At 43.0% G+C, this 26542-nt stretch overlaps 1 protein-coding gene across 3 annotated transcripts in view; it reads left to right on the top strand.

Moving 5' to 3' along the window:
* Positions 1-25164, top strand: part of CPSF4L (cleavage and polyadenylation specific factor 4 like) — a 168929-nt gene extending 143765 nt beyond the window's left edge. The window contains exons 7-9 of one of the 3 annotated variants that reach the window (XM_085617346.1): positions 3154-3360; positions 24423-24472; positions 24646-24964. In XM_085617346.1, coding sequence (XP_085473472.1) covers positions 3154-3360; positions 24423-24472; positions 24646-24820 — 432 coding nt within the window. In that variant the 3' untranslated portion in view covers positions 24821-24964. Of the gene's footprint in view, positions 1-3153; positions 3361-24422; positions 24473-24645 lie in introns of all 3 variants that reach the window. The other 2 variants (XM_085617344.1, XM_085617345.1) reach the window with 2 other exon arrangements.
* The last annotated feature ends 1378 nt before the right edge of the window (positions 25165-26542 follow it).

Raw genomic sequence — 26542 nt, 5'->3', positions numbered from 1 at the left:
ACTGTTACCACGGTTGTTGGATGGGGGGAGGGGCCTTGCCTGGGTTCCTTGGCCCCTTTCTTCCTGGTTGTTGCTCTGGGTCGGTGCCTGTTTTCTTGTCTGGTTCCTCCCTCATCAGTCTTTGCGGCTCTGCTGGTGGCTTCCCCTGGTGTGTTGGGGTTGGTCCTGTGGTTGGTTGCGTTCATTGTTCTCTTGCTTTGGCGTGCCTCTTTGGTCTCGTCTTCCTTCCCCTCGCCTTTTAGTGTGGTCGTTGTGGGTTGGTCCGGCTGTGGGTCGCCTTCTTCCCTGCTCTGGGGGGTTCGCTCCCTGTCTTGCTCCTGCTGTGTTCCTTCCTGGGCCTTCAGCCGTGTCAATCTGTGCGGCCTGCTCTCGTACGCTCTCGGGTGTTGGGCCGGGTTGGCCTGTTTGTCCCAGGTGGGGCGGCTGCTTGGTGGTGACTGGGGCTGTGGGCTTCTCCCTTGGTGGTTTTTCTCCCTGTTTGTTTGCCCTTCGTTGCTGGGTTGCTCCGTTGGGGCGCTTCAGCTTCTCTGGGGCTCCCTTCCCCTGGTAGTTCGGGGGGGAAGGAGGGCTTTCTTTCTGCCACTCTGTGTGTTCCCTTGGGGCTTGGCTCTGGGTGTGGGGCCTCCTTCTGGCTTGCCTGGGGTTTCTTGTGCTCATTTGCAGTCCTTTCTTGGTCGTCCCCTGCTTGTTTTGGGGTCTCGGCTCTTGTCGGCTTAGTTGGGGTCGTGGCTGGTTGTGTGCTCCTGCCTGCGTTTTCTTGTGGGCTCCCTTCTGCTTCGGTTGGGTGCCGTTTTGTTTCTCGGTCTGGTGCCCCTGGCGTCGGTGGGTGTCCGGAAGGCCGGGTTGTTTGCTTTGGTATTCTCCACTATGTTTAGGAATGGGACGAGGACAGGTGGGACCTGGGGGTAATGTCCTGTTACTTACCAGTAATCTTCATTACTGGTCCCGTTGTCCTCGTCCCATTCCTAACACCCCTCCCTCCCTCCCAGGCGGCCGGCCTTCCGGTTGTTGGCTTGGTATTTTCAGGCTGCATGCTGGGCTGGTACCGCTCATGTACTCCCAGCGGGAGGGAGTGGGATAGGTATCCCAGCATGCTCCTGTTCTTTTTTTTCTGTCGCGGAGATAATGATCTCCACTATGTTTAGGAATGGTACGAGGACAACGGGACCAGAAGTAATGATGATTACCGGTAAGTAATAGGACATTACTCTGAGCCAAGGCAACGAAGGCTCATTCCGTTTCTCAGACTTGTACGCTGACGTCGGGACGGGGAAGGCTGAAGTGCGATGAGCGAGGGGTACAAAGACTTAGACGTTAGGGCGTATAAAGATGGCTGCGAAGGGTTGAACGTCAAAGGGACAGAGCTGTGCAAATCAGTTACAGGGCCTCTTGAACGTGCAGGAATGTTGAAACAAAGTGAAAGTTTGTTTCAATCGTTTTGGCTTTGAAATGGGAGCCATGCCTTTCATTTATTTTTTCAAGTGATATGTCAATATTTTTTACGAGTTGCCCCACAAATGTTGCTTTTCTCTTCAGAAACGTGAAAAAATGTCTGCATTTGCACACACATTCGCAATTATTGGGGCTTTTACATAGGGACTGCCGCAATTGACTATAACTAAAAGGTTCTATTAGATAATTGTCTATGCAGAGTTAGGCGCTGGCTAACTTATTTCAAAAGAAGGTAAACACAAGCCAGGGGATCATTTAAAAAAAGAACATTTGAAAATCACGTATTCTGCTAGAATTTGGTAGAATGAAAAGCTGGCTGAATAAGTGATTGGGTGGGAGTACACCAAAAGATCTGACTCTTCTTTCCCAGGTCTCTCTCCCCCTATTATTGCAAAACACCAGGCCCTTACACCTGGTGTCGAAGGAGTGGGAATCTGCCCAGAAGAACATTTCTCACCACATGCTATTGACTATTTGGTATTTTTTCTCTGTGGTCATGTTGTCTGCACGGGGAAACCTCTTCCCTTACAATCCCCAACATTTTACTATGTTCCCTTCCCATTCCCATCATGGATCTTTATTTAGTTGTGCACTTGACAGGAGCAAATATATGATCCTTTCCAGGGTAGGTATGTGTGTTGCAAAAGAATAGCAAGCTCGTGGGTGTACACATAGTTTCCAGTGAAGACTGCCCTGGAACCTCTATTGCTGCCGCAGTGAGTAGACTTTCTCACATGTTGAGTTACACTGCACCAGTGTAAACTTCCAAGTAATTAAATGTTTTCCAAGTTTACATTTCTGCTTCGTGGCACCTATTCATAAAAAAGTATCAGAAAATGTACTCCAAATGCATTCTTTCTACATTTGGACAAACTACTCACTACCTTGGAATTCACAGAGGATGCAACAGTCACAGATTCCCATGAGCACTTGTGGAATTCTTTTATGATCGACATGATAGTCACTTGTGCTATAATGTAAGCACAGGTACATGTACGTTGGTCTCACACATGTGCAAGTGTGAATATAAACAAAGTGCTTTTTTGCCCTTTTCCCACCACAGTGAAAACCTTTTTCCTGTAGAGAAATCCCTTCCGCCCCCCCCAACATCCCCACCAGTTTTGAGGCCAAAAAGATTTACTGATAGGAGTAAAGGTCTGACTCTATCCAGGATAGCCATGCACATTTCAAAAGTTTGTGAATGCCCACACACGTGCAAGACTCTGGGTGTTTTAACTTCCCAAGGCACTCCCATCCTGGAACTCCACAGCACTGGGAGTTATTTGAATCATATTTAGTAATATTAAATACAAGTAAATCGTATTACCAGTGTACATTCACATTTTGTCATTGCAAATGTGAATTTACACTTCAAAAAAATCAGTCCTTTAAACATCAAAGTTGAATTTAAATGTGCAAATGTGTTTGAGAAACGCGCTCAAAGGAGTTTTTTTTTCTTTCTTATTTTTATTGTTGTTGTTTACAAACATGAGGAGAATACCAAGAAAAAAACAAAGGACACATAGCAAAAAACAAATCCAGATTTCATATTGACACATTATGCCTGGTTCCTTAATATGATCAAGGAAAAAAAAGAAAAACATATGCTACACTTAAATCAACTTTAAATACTAGCTCAAAGGAGTTTAATGAGCTTTTGTTGAGGGATCTTCGTTCTCTTTCTTCCTTCCGCTATTCCAGATCCACTCCCAGAGATCATCCATGCAGCTTTTCAACACCGAAACACTTTCAAGGCATCAAGAGCTCCTTATGCAAGAAATTCCACGGTTCTCTCAACTCTCAGCGGCCGGCCTGTTGCAGCATCGTGCGAAGAACACGCAGGAGGGGGCCTTCTACCCCCACCCCAGCGGGGTGCTGCGGCCTCTGGAGCAGGTGACCTGTTTCAAGGTGGGTGCTGTGCTCTCATGTAACATAAAGATCCTTGCAACACGCTCATAATGAACATGGAATTTAGAATATATGCAACTCTTTGTGATGCCAGTGATTCAAATATGCCCCTAAAAAAACCTGCAGTGGCTGGGTGATCTCCCATTGCATGTAATCCCGTTGATGATTAATCGTGTACAGGGCCGGACTGGCTGTAGCGGGCACCGGGTGTTTTCCCGGTGGGCTGGAAGTGTGGGGGCATTTTTTGAGTGGTGGGGGCATTTTTGTTACTGGGGGCTGGTTTTGCAGCAGTGCTGCAATATCGTCCCCCAGTAACAAAAGCAGCAGCACCCACTCCCACCACCACCACCACGGTCCAACTGAAATGCCAGGGCTGGTTTGTGCTCCCAGTTCGGACTTGATCGCGTATCCTCATTTTTGAGACTGTAGCCACAGCTGTGCGCTTCTTCATAAATTCCGGAAACCATACCCAATGCTACTTTCTGATTTCGGCACAAGGCCCTTTCTGCAGCTGGTGGCCAATGGCCTAATCTCAGGAGCTACTGGAAGGACTTTGCTATAAAAAGAAGCTCCCTGCAGCAACTAACTGATAGCTATCCCGTTCCACAAATGTTTCCTCAGGCTGCCATCAAACCACACCACCTCCTCTGTATTATCAAGACAATTGTAATTTTTTGCTTTGTCTCCTATTGAAAAGATTTATAATAATTGCCTTGTCGATCATAACGCTAATTCTGGTGATTTGTACTGCTCCCTGTAAACTCTTGTGTTGTGTTTACATTTTTGCCTCTTGTCTGTGACTCTCCCTTAATCACAGGACTCCATTGGTATTCATGTCCCATAGTTTGCCTATGCTTTCGGATACATGCAACAGTGGGCTTACCTGACACAGAACAACCTAAAATAATATACTGTACAGAGCACAACGTGTTCACCACAGACTAATTTCTTTAGAGTTCGTACAATCATATACAATTATCCTATCAGAACGAGTATGAAGTTCAAACATTTAAGAGAAGTTCTCTCTTTAGCTCTTTACTCCTTAGACGTCCGGGGTTACCATGGTTAGATTGGTATATTAAGATGACCTATTATGGGGCTTCCACCTAATTTTCTGACGAGATCATGGATAAAATGTAATCATGGTAGACATTCTCTAGAATACGGAGTATTCAGTGCTACCTTATGGATGTATATATGGCCACTACTGTGCTTCAATCATTCAGTCCCCATTGTGATTTGCTCCTAGCCAGGAAACATTTACCAGATGCTGAGACAAGTAAATGTAAATCTAAGTAAATCTATTCGGCAGTAAATGTTGTTTATGTAACACCTGCTTTTGAAGACTGAGCATTGATACTGCTCAATTGGGGTGAGCCCTCAATTTAAGTTATAAATTTGCTAATGCCATGCTATACCAATGTTCAAGGGTACCTGATTGTGCCACGCTCGTATATAGTTTTGCTCGAGTAAATATATTTTACAGCAATGTAGTTATCTCACAAAATGTTGCATTCAGTGTTCCCTGTAAAAACAAAAATACTTCACCTCTGGGTGACCCTAGGTAATATGGTGGCTAAGCGAGATATTGCAAGATTGTGGGGATCCCCTAGTCCTCCCACCCTGGATGCTTGGAAGGACAACATGGACTGGTGCATGTTCCGGGAGAAAACGGTGTATAGTGCGCGGGGGAGACCCAAGAAACGGCATAAGGTATGGGGAGGTTGGAACCAGTATAGGGGGTACATATGTTTGCCTCCTGCCACTGAACCACTAGAGGAGCAACTTTCCCCCTAGCCTCGCGTCCGACTTGGGTATTTCTGATGCACCTCTGCTAGAATGTTAGCGCCTCTGCTTCTCCCTCCTCCTCTCAATCGGTGGCTTGATCTGATGTTGGAAATGGGGCCGCCCCCTCGCTGGGAGCTGACGCGAACTTATGATGTATACTGCCTTGCTTGTTGTGTTCATTTTTAAAAATTGGAACCTTTGTTTTTATCCTGTATGAGAGCTCTAGATGACTACACGTGTTGATTGAGGAGCTGCCGAACCTCCGGGTTGTCGGCTGAATAGCAGTGTATCTAAATTATACGAATAAAGGTTTTTAAAAAAAAAAAAAAATTCTTCACCTAAACTAGATACCATGATCAGGTCTGGAGAAAGGTTGGATCTCCAATTTGGCAACCGTGATAGTTCAACAAATTCAAAATTGTGTTGCCATTAAATAAAAGATTCAGCTATATGACAGTAATTCTTTATCTTAAACACTAAGTTAACCATATTATTGCATATTTGTCAAAAATCCTATTTCAATGATTTACTAATAACACAAATTTAGCAACATATATCAAACGTTCAATTATTATACAATTTCAAAAGCAAGATATAAACAACTTCTATAATTTGAGAAAAAAATATTTTCTATTCATACAATAAAATTTTATACCAAAAAGGAGGCAAGTAAAACCCACCTCACATGATGCACCAGCTTTCAAACAAGCAAAACATGTTCAAAAGTTTCTATCCCTTCATTATACAACCAAGGTATTCTTCATATTTCTGTTCAATCCAATCTCTTTGAACCATTCTTCTTGGGGATTAATCTAATTTGGGGTCCATCACAGTTCGTGAACATCGTTGTAAGTTAAATAAATAAAAACATGATTTTATTTAAGATTTATGGTAGTTGCTATGTCAAATACAACTTCTTTAAAGGACAAGTTCATATTCAGCTTAGCACTTAAGTGTGAACACTGGATTTTATTTTTACAGATTCCTTGCCTGCCTCCCCATTACTCAGTATTTTATGTAAAACCCAGGCCATTGGCAGTTATATGTAGATTTTCAGAAAATGTGTAAGATTTTTTAAAATTATTTATCAAATAAATTTAACAAGAAACCTAAATGTACCTTAGTCCGGGTACTTTAAGATCCACATTCTTCTAATAAGAAGATTCATTTGTAGCCTCAGTGCTTCTGGGGAGCGGATTAGGGTACCTGTAACATTCACTTACAAAATGGTCCCCTTTGTCACCCATACTTAGATAAACATTTGGCTAATAAACACTCTGCCTTATAGGGGAATATTTCTAGGTTTTTGACTTAGTACTTACATTTCAAAGTGCCTAAATATCTTTCCTTTGATTTTGCCTATAAGCCGCAGATAGAAGTCCGTTTTTGCTTATGTCGTTGACCTGCTCTTATGAGCATCCCATACAACTTAGATGTGAATCGAAAGTCTTTCATTTATATTCTTTTATCATTTCCAGTTTGATATTATAACGATTTCACTTGATTGCACGGTCTTTTTATTGTATTTCTAATTTTTTCAGGCTATTGTAATTCTTGATTTTATTAAATTCTTCTGTATGTGAATATGGTATTTGTTGTAACGGGAACCTAGTCAAAAGGCAAAAGAGTGTCGTACAGGGTCACCAACAAAGATACAGTCAACACATTATTGAAGGGGTAGCTGGGTTCTAGAAGAAGTCATGGAGTGCTAATGCATAATACAATGTATCTGCATAATTATGATTGCACAAAGACTATAAATAACGAACGCTATATATACTAATAAGGATCTTCATTTCTAAAAATTCGAAGTGTGCCGTAATGCATAAAAATAGTTGTTTTAGTATACGACTATTCACGCTCAATCACATTAAGAGCAATGCCCCCACTATAGCAACTTATACGGGGCTGCCATTGAGCCCGATGGGCTGGTGCTATGGGTTCCGCTTAAACATTAATTAAAGAAAACAAGGGCATGGAGGCACATCTAGAAATGCCAACATGTTTTGGGACCACGTTTCTTTTTCATTTAATTGGTTCATAATTTTTCCTTAATCCTACAGAAGACTCCCATTGGACTGTATAGGATAAATACAATACTTCTTTAAAAAAATCTCTGTTTACGTTCTTTGCCGATGATCATTTCATATTTAAACTGAAAGAATTAATGCAGATACTCCTGTGCATCAGAGATGGGGCTAGCACCTGTCGGTGGGAAAAATGCTGGCTATTTCGTGATGTTCTGAAATCCTGGCTAGATTAATTTGAAATTTCAGCCACCACATTCAATACTGGACAGGTGCAACCTGACCAGAGGGTGCGGCTCTGGCTGAACACAAGACTAGCTTGGCCTGCCTCCATACGTTCAAGCCCTTCGAGGTCTCGCTGCTTTGTTGTGCAGGGCTTAGACTGGGCGATAAACATCCAGGGATGAGGAGAAAAGGCATACCATTTAGATTAAAGTGTGTTAAAAGTCAAGCAAAATCTTTAAACCTTGTTGGCTAAAACCACATATATAGTAAACAGCAAAGTACTATAATAATGAATTAAATCTACCTGCCATATGGCACCAAGCCATGCACGACTCTTTACCAATTTCATGTTGAGGATTGCAGATCTACCCTTACAATGAAAAACGTGAATCTACACGTCACATAAGACAAAGGGTTTTGTGTTGGTCAATCCTGCGAGCTCACTAGAGGATCTCTCATTTTCTGTGAGTGAGACCTCAAACTGAGATCTGATGTCGGGGCACTCAGTGTACCTCCTTCATGAGAATAGCTTTATCCCTTTCACCTAAACTGTGCAGTGTCTGACGGTTGTGGTAGCAGCATGTTTACAGTGAGTGAAACTAGCTTTTTGTTTTAATACCCCTTGGACAGATACTTACCAGCTTCTCTCTGTTGAACATCAGTTCAGTTCCCATTAATACGTTAATTTACCTTTGTAATTTTGGACAAAGCCACACACATACACAAAACATGCATCCCTCATGCATGTCTGTGCAGTAAATAGACTGGGGAATGCTAGAGTCCATTGAATTCCGTGTGTGGATGTCTCCATTGGTGGGTGATGTAAAAGGCCACTGTGTAAAGCGGGTGTTGCCCTTCTGGACATTCCGGAAGGTAAATACACATTTCCTGTTCCTCTTTCCAAAACTCAGTGTACCTGGTGGATGCAGGAGATAGACAATTCTTTGTCCTGTTGCCCAGGTTTCCGTTTCTAGAATGAATCCCACCCCCCACTGTGCTCTGTTTTATGACATGTCAGTCAAAACAAATATACATTTCCAACTCAACCAGTAAAAACTTGCTTCACTGTGGGCAGCAGAACAGGAAGCCAGTATATTTAGCTCACCGCACCAAGAAAAATGCTCAACAATCAATGGAGGAGGCTTAGGGTATTTGAACTTTGTAGCTTTTGTGTTTGGCCAGATTAGACCACCCGGAGAGGGTAAATACTGGCCCCTCAGCCAGTACTAAGATTGCAACTGTCCACTAGGCACTAATGAAGATAACGAAGAAAAGCAAGAGCCCATAGGCGAACCTCTGTTTGCTCGCTACTCGTAATGTGGTCCCAGCCAGAGTCTGGGAATGTACTACCTGTCTGCATGAGATGCCTGACAGCCAAGGCCAGACTAGCTAGCAGGTGCTTTGGTGGGTTGGCAGAATGGGTCAGGTTTCATTGCCTCTACAGTCGGTTTTGTGGTTAAGGACCTGTCGGCCACGTACCTACTTGCAGAGCTTTTAAATTACCAATTCAAAAACAAATGGTTTTAAAGTATGCTTTCAGCACACTTTAAAACCATTTGTTTTTGCATTGCGAATTTGCCAGCCCACTTAAACGCCTGGAAACCTGTATATCCCAGCTGACTGCACCTAGAAATGCTAGTGGTCTGTCCACAGAAGAGATCCCAAGGCTCTGGTGACTAGACGGATCTGCGTAGGGGCAGGTTGGAAGACAGAAATTGCCCTGGAGCCACATGGTCACCCCAGGACAACTGTCCATGAAAGACATTGTTGGTCTTGGACCATTCTGCAGCATGACCATCACACTTTCTTGCCCCTCCTATTTTTCTTGAATGAATTTTTTGGGCATTACATCTCTGTGCACTTTACTGATGCTAACCAGTGCTAAAGTGCTCGTGCTGTCTCCCTAAAACATGATAAAATTGTACAACACCTAATTGGCACATTTCATTTACTTATAAGTCCCTAGTGTTTGGTACCATATGTATCCAGGGCATGTAAACTACATGCTAGTACGGGGCCCGCAGCACTTATTGTGTTACCCACTAAAGTAGCACTTTAAAACCTGTCTGACAGGATGTGGTTTACCAGCTAGAGCTGCCGACTTCAAAGCTGGGGATCCAGGCATGAGTCTCGGCATTTGCTCAACATCCTGGGATTCTTGGCAAATCACTTAATCTACCCATGCCTATGGACAGCGCCTGGATACCCTCATGGGTGAAAAGCAGTGCTCTACAAAATCCGAGTATTTATTTAAAACCTGTCTCAGACTTTCCACCGCAACATGTAGTACAGTTTTAAACTGTTAGATACAAAGACTTTGGTAAATTAGGTAAAGAGTATAAATCATAACAAACACACCCACACTTGTTCTATCAACACTTATTGAAACAGGAGTCTAATTCAAAACTTGGGGCCAAAACACAAAAGATCGAGAATATAAATTTCTTTTATTCTTATTATTTTTAAAAATGTCTCAAAACATGTCTATAATCAGTAATAAATTAAAAACAAATCATGAAAATGTTGTCAATTTAAAATTCATACACCGATACAACAAATCATTGATAAATATGACCAAGGTGAAACAATCAAATTGTCTATGTACATAAGTGAAAAAAAGACAGAATATAAATCAACAAAACCTATATATACAAGAAACAACACAATGTATTGTAGGGAATACACAAAGAAAAAAGACAGTACATTTTGTCATAGACACCACACATCCAAGTTTAGACGTTGGACCAGGAACCCGATATGTTGCACCAAGATAAATACTGAGGTTAAAGTCACTATATGGATTGTGTGCCCAAGTGTCGACACGTTTCGATGGCCACAATATAATTAAGCCATCTTTTTCAAGACCACATATACGATTCCCACAACAATTTTTAGACATCAGTGTTAGATCGTGTACCTGTATTGTGAAACACATTTATCAAAATTCATTTTCATATATTGTTTGTACAATAGACAACACTTTAAACAGTTGATAAAACTACAAGAAATGTACATTTCAATTATAAAATTGCTTTCCTTGCTTCTGTGATTGTTTCGTATTTGATTTATACACTTTTTCTTCAGCTCTGTAAATATTTATAGGTCACAAAAAACAAACTGCCTAGTACGACGTAATAAGATTTAAAACAAACCACAAGTCTATTAAAATGTGTAGGCCCGTATATTTAACATGTAAATTTAGACTCCCCTTACACGATCAAACTGCATATCAGCAATCATACCCAATACTCAGTTAATTGGTTAACTGTCCTCTGTTTACTCTTGGAGTACTCTCCCTCATCTTATAAGGGTATCCACTCAGGGTCATGTTGACAAGTGATCTAATTGATCATTTGTTTTACAGGAGATATCTCACCTTGTATAATAAACTCAGCTGTTAATCCAGTGCCTAAGATAGACACAATGTAGTTTTAAACTGCCATTTTGACCTGGCAAAAGAAATCTTGTGCCAGGCCTATACCTTCTTTTTATACACATAAGGCACTCCTAAGTTAGGCCCTAAAGCCTTATATGGCAGTATGGATTGTATTTAAAAAGTAGGACATGTGGGTTTAAATGTACATGCCTTCAGAACACACACATGAACCTGACCCTAGTCTTTTGTCACACCACACTTCTTGAAGCTTTGACAGTAGAAGAGGAGAATTTTCCAGAACCAGATGTGAGGGTAGTATAGGAAATCCCCCCCACTCCAAATGCTGGCATCAGAAATAGAAATTGGGCCCTTAAAGCAACTCTTCAGTACACTACGGGACCTCTGGAAAACTTCAGAAGCCTGAATCCCCAGAGGACTGTCGTCTTGCTTGAAGGCCTACCTTGCTGCTTGAAGAAGAACTGGACCATCTCCTTGAACCCAGAACTACGTGAAGTGACTCCATAAACTAGTTGGCTGGCCTCCTGTGTGAGCTACAGGGACACAACAAGTTCCTGAGGCCTTGAATTCAGAGTTCTAACCCCCCCAATTGGTGCCACGCAGGTCCTTGACCACTGGAAGTGGTGTTAGAGGTGCTGCTCCTGCCTAACCCTAAAACGTGGAAATTGGAAAATATTTTCACCAACAAGTGCCCTGAGAACCGACAGAAGACCAGGGCCTCAATGCCAGCTGACCTGCCCAAGGTGCATCTCCAGTGGGCCGAACTTTGCGGTAGCTCCAGGTACATTCTTCTCCGCAGCAGCAAATCCTGTTCAGCAGAAACCCTTGACGAAGGTATTCATCCTTGTGGAGCCCTCACCGACTAGAGCCTGCAGCTTCGTTGTCCCAGTGATTTTCAACAAAAAAGTGATGAAGTTCAAAGGCGAAAAAGAGACTTGTCCGAAGGCAAAAGTCATCACCACAGCTTTGTCCAATGACTCCCCAATGACGGCGCCTTCTTCTTGGGCACCGCCTGCTCCCGTGCCCTGTTGAACTCTACCTTTTCAGGTGCTTTTCTTCAAAATGTCTTCTTTGTCTTAAAGTAAGCCGAGACCAGACCCATTCTACCTCGTGTATCTTACTTGCGCTCCATCGTGGTCAGGCTTGACTTTTGACTTTGGCCAAGCCTCGCACAACTAGATACCTGTGGTTGGCACTTTGATCTTTTAGGCACTATTTTGCATTACCAACTTAAAAAAATGCATAATTCCGCTTCTACTGATTGGATTTAATTTGTTTTGGTTTCATTTTACTCACTTATATTTATTTTCCTAAATTGGTTTTGGATTTTTCTTGTGTTGTGTTTTCAGGGCTGCATAAAAACTTCACACAATGCCCCTAAGTTAAGCCTGACTGCTTTTGTGCCAACCTACCAGAGGGTTAAGTGCAGGTTAATTTAGTGATTTTTTTTTTTTAATGGTTTAATTTGACAAGGATTGTGGGTGTTGACTGAGTGGGGCTTCCACCCCCCTGGACCAATAACCCCATTTCTTACAGACAAAATGAACTTCCTTTGAGAAGCTGCACCATTGCTGTCACATGTTTAAAACAGTAAGCCTGTATTGTCTCTGACTGCTTCCAAACGCATTGGGTACCTACCTCATTTGATGCCCAGAGGATCCAGGATCCAGCTCCTTTTCCACCCATGCAGTGAGGTATATCCCCATAAACTGGATTCGTTTTGCCTGATTCCAGATCCACTTGCATATTCGCTCGAAATGCTACAATTCCAAGGACATATTTGTTGAGCCAGTGGCACTTTTGCCTTCAATGCCTGTTGTGGTTGCTTCTGCCTGTGGATACACCCCACACCCTGGCCCACTGGTAAAATTACCCCTCAGGGGAGCCCAGGAGCCGGGTACTTCATGTTGTCAGGACAGCAGGAAGAAGGAAGCTGAACAAGACGGAGGAGAACCGGCTGCACGCGAAAAGGTAAGTGGTATTTTTTTTTTCTCCTCCCCTCAACAGTGGAGGGGCGCGGACCAAGAACCTAACCCAGTGACAGGATTGTAATAAATCACAATGCCTTTAGGCTCAATTGCCAAAGCTCTCAATCATGACTCGTTAACGGATTTCTGTTGATAACGGGCCGTGACTGAGAGCTCTGGAGTTGAGGCTCAAGGCAATGTTAGTTACAGTGCCTGTCAGTAGGCCAAAAACAAGATAAATATATGTAAAGCGTACTTACATGCTGATGGATGGAAGGGTGAATTAATGGATGGAAGAATGAAAGGAACTCTTCTAAGGAGGATCAGGTTTGTCCATTTCCCATGCTCGGCGTGATTAAAGATATGTTTCAGGTTAGGGCATTTATGTTTACTAGCTACTTCCTTAAGTCACATCATGGTGCCGTACTTCTCAGCAAGCTATGTTTACCCCTCCAAATACATGGGTATGAAATTAGTACATTAGCAGGCAACGTTGTGCAAGATCCTACTGCTTTTGTGTGGTCCATGATACTTGACAAAAAGCAGTCACATTCATGTACTTTATTTTTTACTCAGTAGAAAAGTTTAGGGACTCTGCACACCGAAAAGGGGATTCAGTCAACTTGTATTGCATCCATTTCCTTGATAGCAAAGTTTTCAAGTGTTAGAATTAAACGGTTGACCAGTCACGTTTTCCTTACGTTGCACCTGGTCGAAAACATATGGAGGTACTTTTGCTTCCATCAGTTCCCATATGTTAATTTCAGTTGTTTAAATATTCATTTGTAGAATATTGCTGCTTCTTCAATAGGGGCCAGGTTATGTAGCCTTTTCAATGGTGCACAAAACAGCAATTTTATTTTGCACTAGGTCCTCTGCTTACATAATGGGGACTAGAGTAGATAGGTTTTGCTCCAGTTGATTTTGTATATATATTTATCCTTTCTGACCAAAAAGAACAAACTGATGTATTCTGCGTTATGTATTGAGAAATTGAGCAAATATATTTGTATACACTATTAAGGTGGGAACGATGTGAACTAATCCCCGCACAGATTTTCATCTGTACCCGGAATCAAATGAATTTTCTGGAGTGTTGGGCTTTCGAATGTCCATTACTTCTTTACCAAATTCACAAGGAATTTATTTTTTTGTACTGTTTTGTAGGGAGGCCAGGTCTTTAGAAGGCACTGTGGCACTTCCTAAAATGCCATAAGTGGGAGATCAGGCCCTTGCACCATGCTATCCCTTCTACTGTACGCCAACTTGCTCTCACCGCTGCACAGCCCTACGGCCTGTGTAATTCGACCTTTTGAAAGGGATATCTGTTATACTGAGAAAATTGTCTTTGCATTATTTTTTGGTGCCAAAGACAGTACTTCTGTCATATCTCTGGTGCTGTAAGTAACATCATTATAGTAGGAAACAATCAGTTTACTTTTTATTGCAGAGATGTGGCTTGACTAAGATCCAGTTCAATTCTACTGCTTGCCGTCCCACACAATTATGGGATATTAAGGGAAGATAGACCCAAAGGGAAAGGTGGAGGTGTCCCAATAGTTTATAGAGGGATTTTAACTGTGGATCAAATATATAAGGTTACCGCAGCCTTCTATGAACAACATGTGGTGAAAGTTTCACTAACAGTGGGTGCTGTAACTTATCGTCCACCTAAGGGGAATGAGGTGTTTGTGAGTAAACGTTTTACTAGATTCCAATCCCTATTGATAACCATACAAAAATGCTGGTCTTGGATTTCAATTTCTGGCTTGGAGATAAGAATTATAAACCAATAAAAGATTTGTGGAGATCTCTGGAGAAACCTGGCTTTGTGCAGTATGTGATGGAGACCACGCATAACTTAGGACATATCCTGGATTGGATATTGTTCTGTAACATCAAGGTGAGCAACAACTAGGTTCAGTCAAGAGGTATGGTCATGAGGAGACTTCCGTTCAGATTGATCCTAAGAAGCCTCTGAATAATCAAAGGATTGAGGCAACTAAAACTTTTAGAGTGATCAACATTTTGACACTGTTGAGGCTGAATGAGTACGTTGAGGACAGCCCCATGGCTGTCAAATTGACACATGATTTCTATACACTTAAGCCATTTAATATGACAAATACCTCTAACTGGTTCTCAGATGAACTGCGCCCTTTAGGAGGAGAGCTCAGAAGAGCTACTAGGATATATCAGAAAGTAATGAAAACTTGAAGTCTGTAAAGTAAATTAGATGCACTTAATAGAAAGCAGTCCCGCGGACTAAGTGAGCTTATTAAAAAATTCCGAACAAGAACTATTCAATAAGCATAAGTGTATTGTCAATCTGGTTCTGGTAATGGATTAAACTGTTCCACCTGCTGACTGGTGCCAAAAATGCACTGCTTCCTTGAGAACAAAAAATTTGACCACTAAGCAGACTATTACAAGTGAACGCTGGATTGTGAAAATCGATAGATTTGTCCATTGCGTATTAGCACAACCTAATTCAATCCTTGAGCAGATTCATTTTAGAGAGATTTCGGAGGATGAGATTAATGTACCTCGACGAGTATAAACAAAAGTGTCCTAGAAATCCATTCCATGTCCATGTAGAGTTGTTGAGCTGTGCAGCTAAGAGCTGGCCGGTGTTTTGGTCCATGTTAACGTGTCTATCGTAAGATTTGATTCTAAACGTGGAAGTGTACTGTGTGCATTGAACCAATTCTAGATTACACCATTAAAAAAAAAAACCTGTACTAGATGCAAAGGATCCTAAACAGTACTGATCCATCCCCAAAGCTGCATTTTTTGTTGAACAAAATCACATGATTGGAAAAGTGGCCGTCAGGATTTTAGACAGAGGCAGGATTGCTCGATATCCAGAAAACAATTTTTAGTGTCTTGGTTGGTGGAAGGTCCACTTTTCAAATGCTGCTGGATCTATTGAAGGCCATTAACACTTTGGTCATAGGATATAAATACAACTTTTGCAGGAAGGAGCAGGGTGTCGGAAGTAACTGGGAAGTGGTATGTATCCGGTGAGGTCAGTTGGCACAAGTGAAAATAGGGTAACATTGACGGTGTGGATTATAAGATTCTTTGCGTTATGCTGAAGGCAATTTATGGATATGCTTATAATTATTTTTAAAAAGCATCACTCAACACAACTTATGTTGGTCACTTCAAACTACAAGAAAGCAGCGTCTGGTAATTTATTTTTAACAGCAGCATCTAAGCTGTGGAGCAACTTATCAGACCTCCCAGGCTTCAATAACCAATTAGCATCTTCTGGGAAGAGCATACAAATTAAACTATTTTGCTGATTAGGAGTTACTACCATATTTAAAAGAAAAGAAGTTAAGATCGATCACATACACGTCATCGTATCATAACCTATGGAACGGAAGGACTAGGGGCCAAATTTACAAATCATCTTTTTTGGTTGTAAACGCTCAAGTTCGGAGTTTGCAATTGCATAAATGCTTTCTTAAATGTACTAAACCCATTTGAGGAGTCAGTTACTTTTTTCTGACTCCTAAATTTGGTTTAGTAGTAGATAAGAAATCGCTGTTTGGAAGGCGCACGCTGCAGTGGTCCCTTTCAAATAGCAATTCCTATTGATATCTATCAATGGTTCAGGACCCAAATAGGGGGTCCTAAACCATTGGAATGTTACAGATCCCCAGGTTAGGGTGAGAATTCATATCCACAAAGAAAAAGGTACTTACGGGGCCCCGTTCCTCTTTTTGAATATTAAAAAAAAGTTGGTTGGGGAGTATGCAGTGATCCATGGAACCACTGCCAACTCTCAAACAATCTTGAAAATAGGCAAACATTTATTTTTAAATGCAGTCCTATCTCCGTTTAACAAAACAGGCTGCATTTGTATTTAAAAAAACTTTTTTTACTTTAATGAAAGGCATGATTGTCTGCTGACCCCGGAAGGCCATGATCCCTGTAATGGACTCTAATTCCAATTAGAGTGAGTCACAATTTGAGACCTACCTCATGAATATTAATAGGGTAGGTTTGATTGCAACCCACTACAAATCTGAACTTTCCATGCCAACCTATTTGTACATTAGTTGGTTTGGGAGATTCTATACTGGTTGCAAAAATACTAATCACTAATTGCGACCAGTATTTTTCAACCAGTAAATCGTTCATCTTAACCAAGGTTCTGCAATGCAAAATATAGTCCTATTGTGTACAGCTTGAGGCAGGTTTGTCTCTGGCCAGATGCCGTGTGGGCAGCAGAAAGGTAGGGAGGATGAGGGAATATACGCATAACCTTCTGGGTGCCTGACATCTCCCTTAGACCAATACTGGAGGTGGGCCTAAAGCAGTAAAGCTGAGCCACTCATCTAACGTAACTAACGAACTGCTAGTACTGCAACAATAATTTAATCTCAACGTTTTTTCAAGAATGGTGTGTAAAAAGAATTCCTACAAAACCTGTCAATAAATAGACAGCTAAAAGTCTTAAATTTGTTCTTTCAGATGGAAGTTAAAATTAACTGAAAAATAAATAAAAAATATTCTGATTAAATTCAAAGAAAACAAAGATCTTCTACATTTTTTGTTTCATCTTAAAATGTTTTCTCATAAAAAACGTTGAGATTAAATTATTGTTGCAGTACTAGCAGTTCGTTAGTTACATGACATCTCCCTTAGGATTAAAATGCGGCTAAATTATTCGTAATTTGCTGCTGTGGTGGGTCTTTTTGTGGAATGAATTTGATTACATAAAATGTTGGGATGGGTAAAACCGTGCCCGATTTGTAAATTACACTACGCCACACTCCCCTGCCCCCTCCCCTTTTGTTTCTATTTTAAATAAGAGTATTCTACCATTCTGTTTCTTATGCTCCTTTTTCTTGATTTCTACACTCCTTGTACATGCCCTTCATTCCTCATGCTCCCATAGCTCAGTAGGAGAGATTCTGTCTAACTTTTTCCTGCTGAGTTATCAGCTTTGTGCCCTAAAAATATTAGAGTAGACAAACAATGATCAGTACTTTTCAGCTTTTATATGTCAATATTTTTATGCCTACATTTCTACACAGTAAACAAGTTACCTACCTTTGGTAATGTTCTTCCTGGTGGATACTCTTATATAACCGCAGATGCCTTCCCTTGTAAATAGATACCAAAGAAGTAGCTCCACCAATGGTGGGTCTGTGGAATACCACTGCTAGTTTGGTCACTTATGATTTCATTGTCTAAGTGCTCCTCCCGCCGGACCTGGCTATCCAGGAAGTGGTGTTTTGTTTATGTGTGAATTGACGCCCATGTGGTGGCCTGATATATTTTTCAATTATTTATCTTTCATTGGTTTTGCAATGAATACAGCCTGCATGTCAACACATAGGCTTATGTTACAGGGACTTTTAGGACTCATTTGTTAAGCATTACATTATACCTGCGCTGATAAAAATGTTCGAGGCATTCATGCGCTAGCAGTTCTCGTATATATAGAGCCCATCATTACAGGATAAATGTTATTCGACATGCAATCTTTCCCACTATAAATCTACATCCAATTAAGAAAACTTAATAGAAAACACAACTTGTAACAAAAAGGTTGCTCAATGTATTTCCCCATAGGGATGTGGGCAGGTGCCGGATCCTCAGATCTATCTTCCATATCACATCAGTTAGGAAAGGGTAACGGGGTGTCAAGGGAGAAAGTACCGGGATTATCATTATATGGTGAGAACCCTTCCAAGCCGAGCAAGTGTTGTATTCTCTCTACGTCTGAGTCGCCATCTAAAAATCTGGTCAGTACCTCTGCCCACAAGTCTGCAAGCAGTCGCCTGCACATCCTTCTGTATTCTTCGGCGTGCAGTACAGCCCCTTCTGCCAAGGCCCAGGTCTCCACCTCTTTTCTCAATTGGCTGTGTGGGAGATCATGAGGTAACTTCCAGTGATGTGCATCGTCTCTGCAGGCTATTCCTAGAGCCAAGTCAAGAATTCTGCTTTTTTCTCCTGTCACTTTTTATAGAGCCCCAGGAGGCCTATACCCGCTGTATGAAGCTGTTGACTGCCTAGAGTATGTTCCAGGTCTCTCGTGACCTGCATCCAAAAGCGCTCAATTATTGGGCAGCTCCACACCATATGAAAGAAGTCTGAATCAACCAGGGAGCACCTAGGGCAGCCGAAGTCCATTGTGTGTACCATGACATTCAGTCTGTGTGGTGCAAGGTATGTAGCAAGTAGAGAATTAAATAGTTAAATTTAAATCTCATGTTGCGGGTGTACTTGCATGAGTGTTCTACGGTTTGGTCCCACTCCTTACCTGTGAAAACCCTACAGAGCAAAGTTTCCCATCTGTCCCGCAATGTGGTAAGTCATCTACCTCATGGAAAGTGCAGTTCTGTACAGCCAGGAGACCAGGTGGACCCCTTGATCAAACATCACAAGGTCTGTAGTAGATTATGTACAGGGGGTTCCGGCTCCAATGCCCTATACAGTGTTCTCACAGTATCAGGGCCCTGTATGTTAAAAACCGGGTGCCTGGTAAACAACTGTCTGTCTCCAGCTCCTCTGCCGTGTGGAAAGAGCCCTCAGAAAAGCAGTCTCCAAGAGTCTCCACGCTTGCCACGTGGTGGTGTGCTGCCAATGCGGTGGTAGCAGCTTTGGCTCTGGTGGAATGAGCTAGTAAGCCTTCCGGAGGCTGTTTCATATACCGTCTGTAGCAGATCTTTATACAAAGGACAGTCCATCTCAAGATGGTCAGTTTCTGTACTGCTTTTCCTTTCTTTGTTCCAAAGAACCCCAAGATGAGTTAATTGTTCACCTGATGGTCACCGGTGCACTCAATGTAGCAATTCAGAGCTTTCTTAGGGCATAAGCAAAGCAGTCTTTGCTCCTCCTTGGATAGATGAGGAGGGATAAGAATTCCAGCAGAATGATAGCCTGCCCAATGTGGAAGGGTATGACAACTTTTGGAAGAAACGTCGCCTTAGTCCGCAGCACTAGCTTGTACAGGAAGATGTTGTACAGTTATTAGATGCAACAAGTTGAGTTGATCGTAATTAGAAAAATTGCCTAACCAGATTCTGCTCTGCTTCTGAGATGGCAGGTCAGGTAGCACAACACTGAGGAAAGTGGTCAGTGAGGGCCTCACTATAATTTAGTGAAGAGACTATAAGCCACAGAGTATGGCGCAGGTGCATTCCTTGCAATTACTTTCAGGTTATGTATTGGAAGCAGAGTGCATCTCGCATTAATCACTTTTACCTCCCTTCTTTGATTTTGATCCTCTTGAAGCCAGATGTTCCAGATGCCACACTCTCCTGGCTCAATCTGGAGCCACTAGGATGACTTGGCCTGGTCGTTCTTCATCTTATTCAGAACTGTATTTTATTTAATGAGTTTTAAATAGCGCTGGCTAGACCCGTAGGTATCAGAGCGCTTTACATTACCTGCCCTGGTGCTCAGTTCGCTGGAGATCGGGTGTCACTCGGGCCACCTACGTCTCGCTGGGTCCCCGGTGCTCAACAGCTACCCGCAGCCAAGTTCAGGGTCTCACCGCTCCTCAACGTAGTCTCCCGCAGTCTTGATTATGCGGCCCGCTCTGTTTCTCAATTAGAGGGGCATGAGAGGTAGAGCCAGGAAGACATACAGGAGTCCCGAGTTCCTTACCAACTAAATGGCATCCTTGAGGGAGAACTGCCTTAGAAACTCTCAGCACGCAAACGTTTGGACCTTATGTCAATATTTACTCAAACTGCCTTGAACGTGCCAAGTACTAACCATTGTTGAAACATTGCCCTCTGCCAGCTCAGAGCTCAATGCTTGCTGAGTTTGTTCGCCCTCGCTTTTACAGACCCTGCCGGTAGCTGTATGACCTGGGAGGTGCCCTGACAACTAGGCCAGTTTCAGAGGCATAGATCCTCTTGGCACCTCCCCTCTGCTTGCTGCAATACCTCATGGCTGTGGTGCTGTGTTAGACCATGCACCTATTCCCAACCCCCAACCCCAGCCCCCCTTGATGGACAGGAGAAAGCCTTTAGTGTCAGGCAAATTGTCCCCAACAGGCTGATGTGGAGAGGGTTTTTTTCCAAAGTCCAGAGTTCTCTCATCTCCATATCTTTAAGATGGCCTTCACAGCCCCGCAATGATGCATCATTAGTTCTGGGTGGGGTAGGGAGAGGGGTCTGCCACCTGTTCAAATGCAGTCCAGCAACCAACACTGCAGATCTTTCGCAGTCTCCTCTGACACCTGGATGTATTCTTAGAAAATCCCTTGGTGCTAAGCCCAAAGAGACTTCTGATCTTGCTGCAGAGCCCACATGTGCTACCTGACACGGTTGACTAACAGGATACAGGAGGCCAACCACTCTTACTGAGGCCCAGGTCAATGGTTGAAACATCAGGATTATACCCAGTATAACCTGGACTTATTGAGGCATAGTGAAGGATTGAAACAGCACCATGTCTGGGATGGCTCCATTGAAAGGGGAGCCTACGTGAACGAGTCAGGTGTGACTTTGGATCGTTGATGGTAAATCCTAGGGGTGACAACCAACCTCTGGAGGTTCACAACTGTGTGAGTTGAGCTCACTTCAGCAACCAGTCATCAAGGTACAGGTAGAATGGCATTCCCAACTTCCTCATACAGGCAGCAAACAATATCATCACTTTTGTGAAAACCTCAAGGGCACTGGTGAGACCAAAGAGGAGTACGGAGAACTCTAAGTGCTCATGGTCTTTATGAAACCACAGGTAGTGTCTGTGGGATTGCAGGACCAGGATGTGGAAATAGGCATCCTGCAAATCCAATGTCATCATCCAGTCACCTGGATCCAAGGCAGATAGAACTTGAGCCAAAGTGAGTATCTTGAACTTGTCCGTGTTTAGGAAGAGGTACAAGGGGCAGAAGTCTAGAATAGCATGAAGTCCTCTGTCCTTTTTTGGCACCAGAAAGTATTGGGAGTAGCAGCCAGTCCTGACCTCTGATGCAGGTTCCCTCTCTACGGCTCCCTTCTTCAAGAGAACTTGAACGTTTTGTCAGAGAATGGGCTGGCAGTCCTCAGGAAGTCATTGTGGTGTAGCCAGCCTATCTGAGGGGTGGACCAGAAAGACAGGGCGTAACTTCACTAAACAATTTATAGCACCCATCTGTCTGATGTGATGTTTTGCCACCTATAGTGGTAAAAATGTATCTAGCCTCCAACCAGGTGGCAGTGCACCACTGAATGCAAACTAAAGAGTTTTTGTAGCGGCGGGATGCAGGAGGGGTGGGGATTGGGTGATCCAATTAAAGGTGTGTGGGTTTTCTGGGGGCCTGGATGCTGCTGTCCACCTCTGCTGTATCCCTCTTCTGAAGCCTCTAAAGAGTTAATATTTTTGGGCATTATTGCTTTGCTTTCTTTGAAGCACTCTAATACCAAGTCTGCTTTGTCTCCAAATAAATGGTGCCATCAAAAGGGACTGTTAGACATCACTGGAGGAGCCTGTGAAACTTATCCATGTGTGGTGCCAAAGCACCATGCTGGTACCAACTACCCTACCCAGACAGTAGTGTTCAGGCTCGAACAGATTAGGTACTTATGTGTCAGAGGTTGGTAAGGAGGTCATCTGGGACTGTGGGCAATATTGATCACCATGTCCCACAGGGTGTGCAAGTGATGCCCCAGAAGACAACTCGATTTGAAAGACGTAAGAGGAATGCTAGTATAGGAGTACATATGTTTCCCGAATACCTTTATACGTTTCGACTCTGCATGGCCAGAAATGCATTCGGGTTTAGTCGACCGGTGGAAGTATAAACCAGAAGGCTCTCTGGTGTTGGGTGCTTCAGGAGGAAAAGTGGATGCCCTGGAGCTAGGTTGTGCTGTCAGGCTATTTGTCTACTGAAAGGGGGCAGGATCCTGGCTTCACGAACGAGCCCAAGAAGTTATCTGTGATGACCTAACTAAATGGTAGCAGAAGTTCCAAAGAGGTCTGCACTTGCTGCAGAACAGTAGTAAATACATTTGTTTTAACCTCAATGAAGGGAAGCTGGAAGTCAAGAACTTCTGCTGCTCTTCTAATTACCATGGCAAAAGAGGCAAGGGCCAGGTGGAGAATTGTGTCCTGTATCCGGTGAGGTGTCAAGGACAATGGTTTCTTGGAGGTTCAAAAAAAGAGGCGGATCTGCAGACGGTAACCCGACTGGAGGCCTCCTTTACTCCATTGGGCCCAAAGGCACACCAAAGGGCTCCGGAAGGGTACCAAAAATTCGCAAAACAGCCTCTTTGACGTCTTGAATCTGCTGCTGCGTCACCGATACGGGAGTTGATTCTGCGGTGGGTGACCGCGATCTTGATGTACCGTAATTTCCATGGGACGTCTCCTGGCGAGAGTGTCGGGGAAGAGGGGGACCCATGTTTGGACAACTTGCTTTTTTCCTTTTTTAACTTGCCTGAAGATTTGGAGTGGGATGAAGATCTCTTCAGGACTTACCTTGGGGCAGAGAGCGGATCCGCAGCCTCAAATTTGATCGGGATCAGGCCTTCCCAGCCTTCGTACAGTCCCCGGTGGGACCCTGATGGTCTTCAGGTTCATTTGAGCACATTAGTTGCATGACTTAGTCCAGAGCGGAGCCGAAACACCAGAGAGGTACATTGTATGAGTCACTAACTGACATCTGCTTGTGGCAATATTTACAGGATTTGAGCCCCATCATTTTATACAGAGATATGTCCCTTTCAGATCTGGAAAAACGTATGGAGATTTTTTTTGTCAAGTGACAGAAATCGAGAGAGAGCGAGTGCTCCGGATCCATGTCAGAAGGCACAGAAAGAAAGGATCTGGCATAGACACATGGAGGAGCTGTTTATACTGTGACCCCAGCGTCACTTCTGGGATGGCTGCACGGATCGGGCACAGAGCAATCTGCTGTACAAAGGAATTGAGAAAAAGTCTACGGGTGCAGCCTGGCACATGTGGGTATTCACAAGGCGAGGCATCTGTGGTTAGAAGTATCCATCAGAAATATATTTTACATTGATCACTAAATCTTCTTCGTGGAACTGAGCAATAGACATTAAAGGTGACTGAGGTGCCTGATACTACAAATGACTTCAATATCCCAAAAAACTGAAGGTGAGGCGTGCAAAGGAGTCCCTGGATTACAATATCTGGGGAGTGTGGATGCTTCCTACTTTCAACTTGAAAACAGTTTTAAAGCCCATATATGTAGTCCTTATCCCTACATGGTGCTGTTGCTACCGGTTAACATCAGTGGTGTTTGCTCCCAAATAGCATTAGCGGGGGGGGGGGGGGGGGAGGAGGGATGAATGTTAATTTTTTTTTTTTTTAAACAAGTACCTGCTGCCCGCCACCTCCTCTCGGTCTCTTGCATCCTCATTCCTTTGTTCTGCTTAACAGGAAGCAGGAAAAGGAAGCACCCACCCAGGCTCCCCTGACCAATCACTAGGCTACATTGCACCATGGTTCGGTGATCAGCTAGGGAATGGGAGCTTGGGGCATGGTCTCCACCCAGGCTGTAATGCAGCCTGGGTGGAGAACATACAAAGTGAGTTGAGTGTTTGGCCGTGCTCACTCCTCCCCTGCCCTGCTCTGTGAGTAAAGCAGCCCCGCCCCGCCCACAAAGCTGCCGCAGCACGGAGCAAACAATAACATTGCGTTATTATCATTTTATTTTTCCTTTTTTTTTTTTTGCAGTTGAAGGCAGTGGGGCAACGCTTCTCCTCCTTCGCGGAGGAGCCGCCCCTAGTTAACATTAGACGAGAGCTTTTAATATCACAGTTAATGGTGTCTGGGTTTTCTGTTTGGTCTCATGAATGATTGCATGAAATACTACTATTCTTCCTTGTGCTCCTGTTAAATGCTAACCTAGTTCTCTGCCTCTTGTAGTTCTACTTACTGTTCCTATTTTTTTCCTGGCAGTGCGGAGAGAAAGGCCACTACGCCAACAAATGCACCAAAAACCGCTGCATGTTTATTATGAGAAAGTGACTTTTAGCATGAAGATCTACATGGGAATCCTGAAGGATAGTTCATGTCTGTTCAAAAGGACCATTGCTCTTCAATATGGTGCCATGTGCTCTCCAGGCAAATGAAATGTTTTAGCTGTTCTACTTCGAGTGCAAGTGACATCTCTCTAGAGATCCTGCAACAACATAGAGGTTCCTTCAACCCTGTCTTCCTTCTAATGTGGGAAGATCCTACATCACAGAAAAGGACCGGTTATCCTTCTAGGGGGGGGGGGGGGCTTCTTCCTTTTCCTTGCTAAGCTAAATTGGCCTACTTCCGTTCCGCCACTCCCACTCAACGCACTAAGGATTTTGCAGCCCTGCAATGTTCCTGCTGCTAGAATAAAACAAAAGTGTTTATTCACCATGATCAGAGCAACTGCACTAATGATAACCGAAAATGATAGAATAAAATCACCAAGACAACTGCTTTTTGGCTACTATATGTTTTCCTCGTTTGGTCTTCATCAACTTCCTTTTTTGTGGTTATGCACTTTTTAAATATAAATGGAAGCACATTTGTTTACCACATCTTAAAGCTTTAACCCCAGAAATTAGACTGTTGTTGTTCATACTGCCAAGCCCAATGCTCCTCCAAAGCTCTAATGGCGAGTGGCCCAGGGAAGAACATGCCAAATAGGTAAACAAACAAAAAATGCAAAAGTGGAACTCTGCATGCTCTTTCCTTTTCAGCTTACCAGGTCTCTCATGAGATCACTCAGTGGCTAACAGGAAGTGAGCATACAATCATGTATAAGCTGCAGGGTTGATTTTAGCAATGTCTTGTTAACATCACACAGAACCAGTATGAAACATAAAGTAATTTTTTTGCATTTTGATTTTAGATTAACCTCTCCTGGCCTTCATTTGGCTTAAAAAATTTGTACAAGTCAAACTCTAAAAATTGTACGAACATTCCAACGTTGGGTACCTCGAAAATGCAGGCTTTATTAAAAAAAAAATCTGTCAAGCTAATATATCTATGCCCCAGGTATAGAAGCCAACACAAAAATCAACCCATTTGAATTGTTCTGTTCAAAGTTGGGTGCTCGTTACTTGTAGAAAGACAGACGGTGTGAGAGTTGGCTTTGGAATTTCGGACCTCTCTCTCATATTTACCCGCCTACTCCTGTCCCGCCTTCTTTATGCTTTATGGTGCTGGGTCCACTTAGGAAATGGAACCCGATGTCTACCCAAGTAGCTCTCCTCCTTCCTCATTGAGATGGTGTTAGTTTATTCCTCTGTGCATCTTAGTGTTTGTGCTCCATCTGTAACCTCCAATATGAGATTTCATGAAGGAAGCAATGGTCAGGAGTTCCTAGAATGAAGCATCCTTCTTTTGAATGTGGCTGAATGAGCTGCAACTCGCAGCAGCCATCTAGAGGATAGGTTTAAGTGCTAGAGAGATAGCACATGCATACATTTTGGACATGTCAGGGGACGGCATTCTGTCCTTGCAGCAGACAGCGAGGGACACCTAGGCACAGACCATTGGCATAAATACAGATTGAAAATAACAAGATGGTAGTGGCTTAAACCTAGACGTGGCAAGGAAAAAACAGAGAAAATATATATATATATTTTTAACTCTTTTTATTTGAATAAGGCATAATTTAATCACAAAGCACCTACATATATCGCAGTTCATTGTTACACACTCCTTCGACATTTCACACCTCGTTAAGTTCCACAGTACAGGAAGCATAGCAATATTACATGTATTAATCTCACAACGGTCCTCTGCCCTCCCCATCAGATACCTCGTCTGTCCGCACCCTTGGTGGTTCACAGATGTAGCCCCTAAATTTA

Source organism: Triturus cristatus, chromosome 7 (genome assembly GCF_964204655.1).
Source record: "Triturus cristatus chromosome 7, aTriCri1.1, whole genome shotgun sequence".
NCBI lineage: Eukaryota > Metazoa > Chordata > Amphibia > Caudata > Salamandridae > Triturus > Triturus cristatus.
Note: the sequence above shows the minus strand (reverse complement) of the source record. Positions and strands in the feature narration are given on the sequence as shown.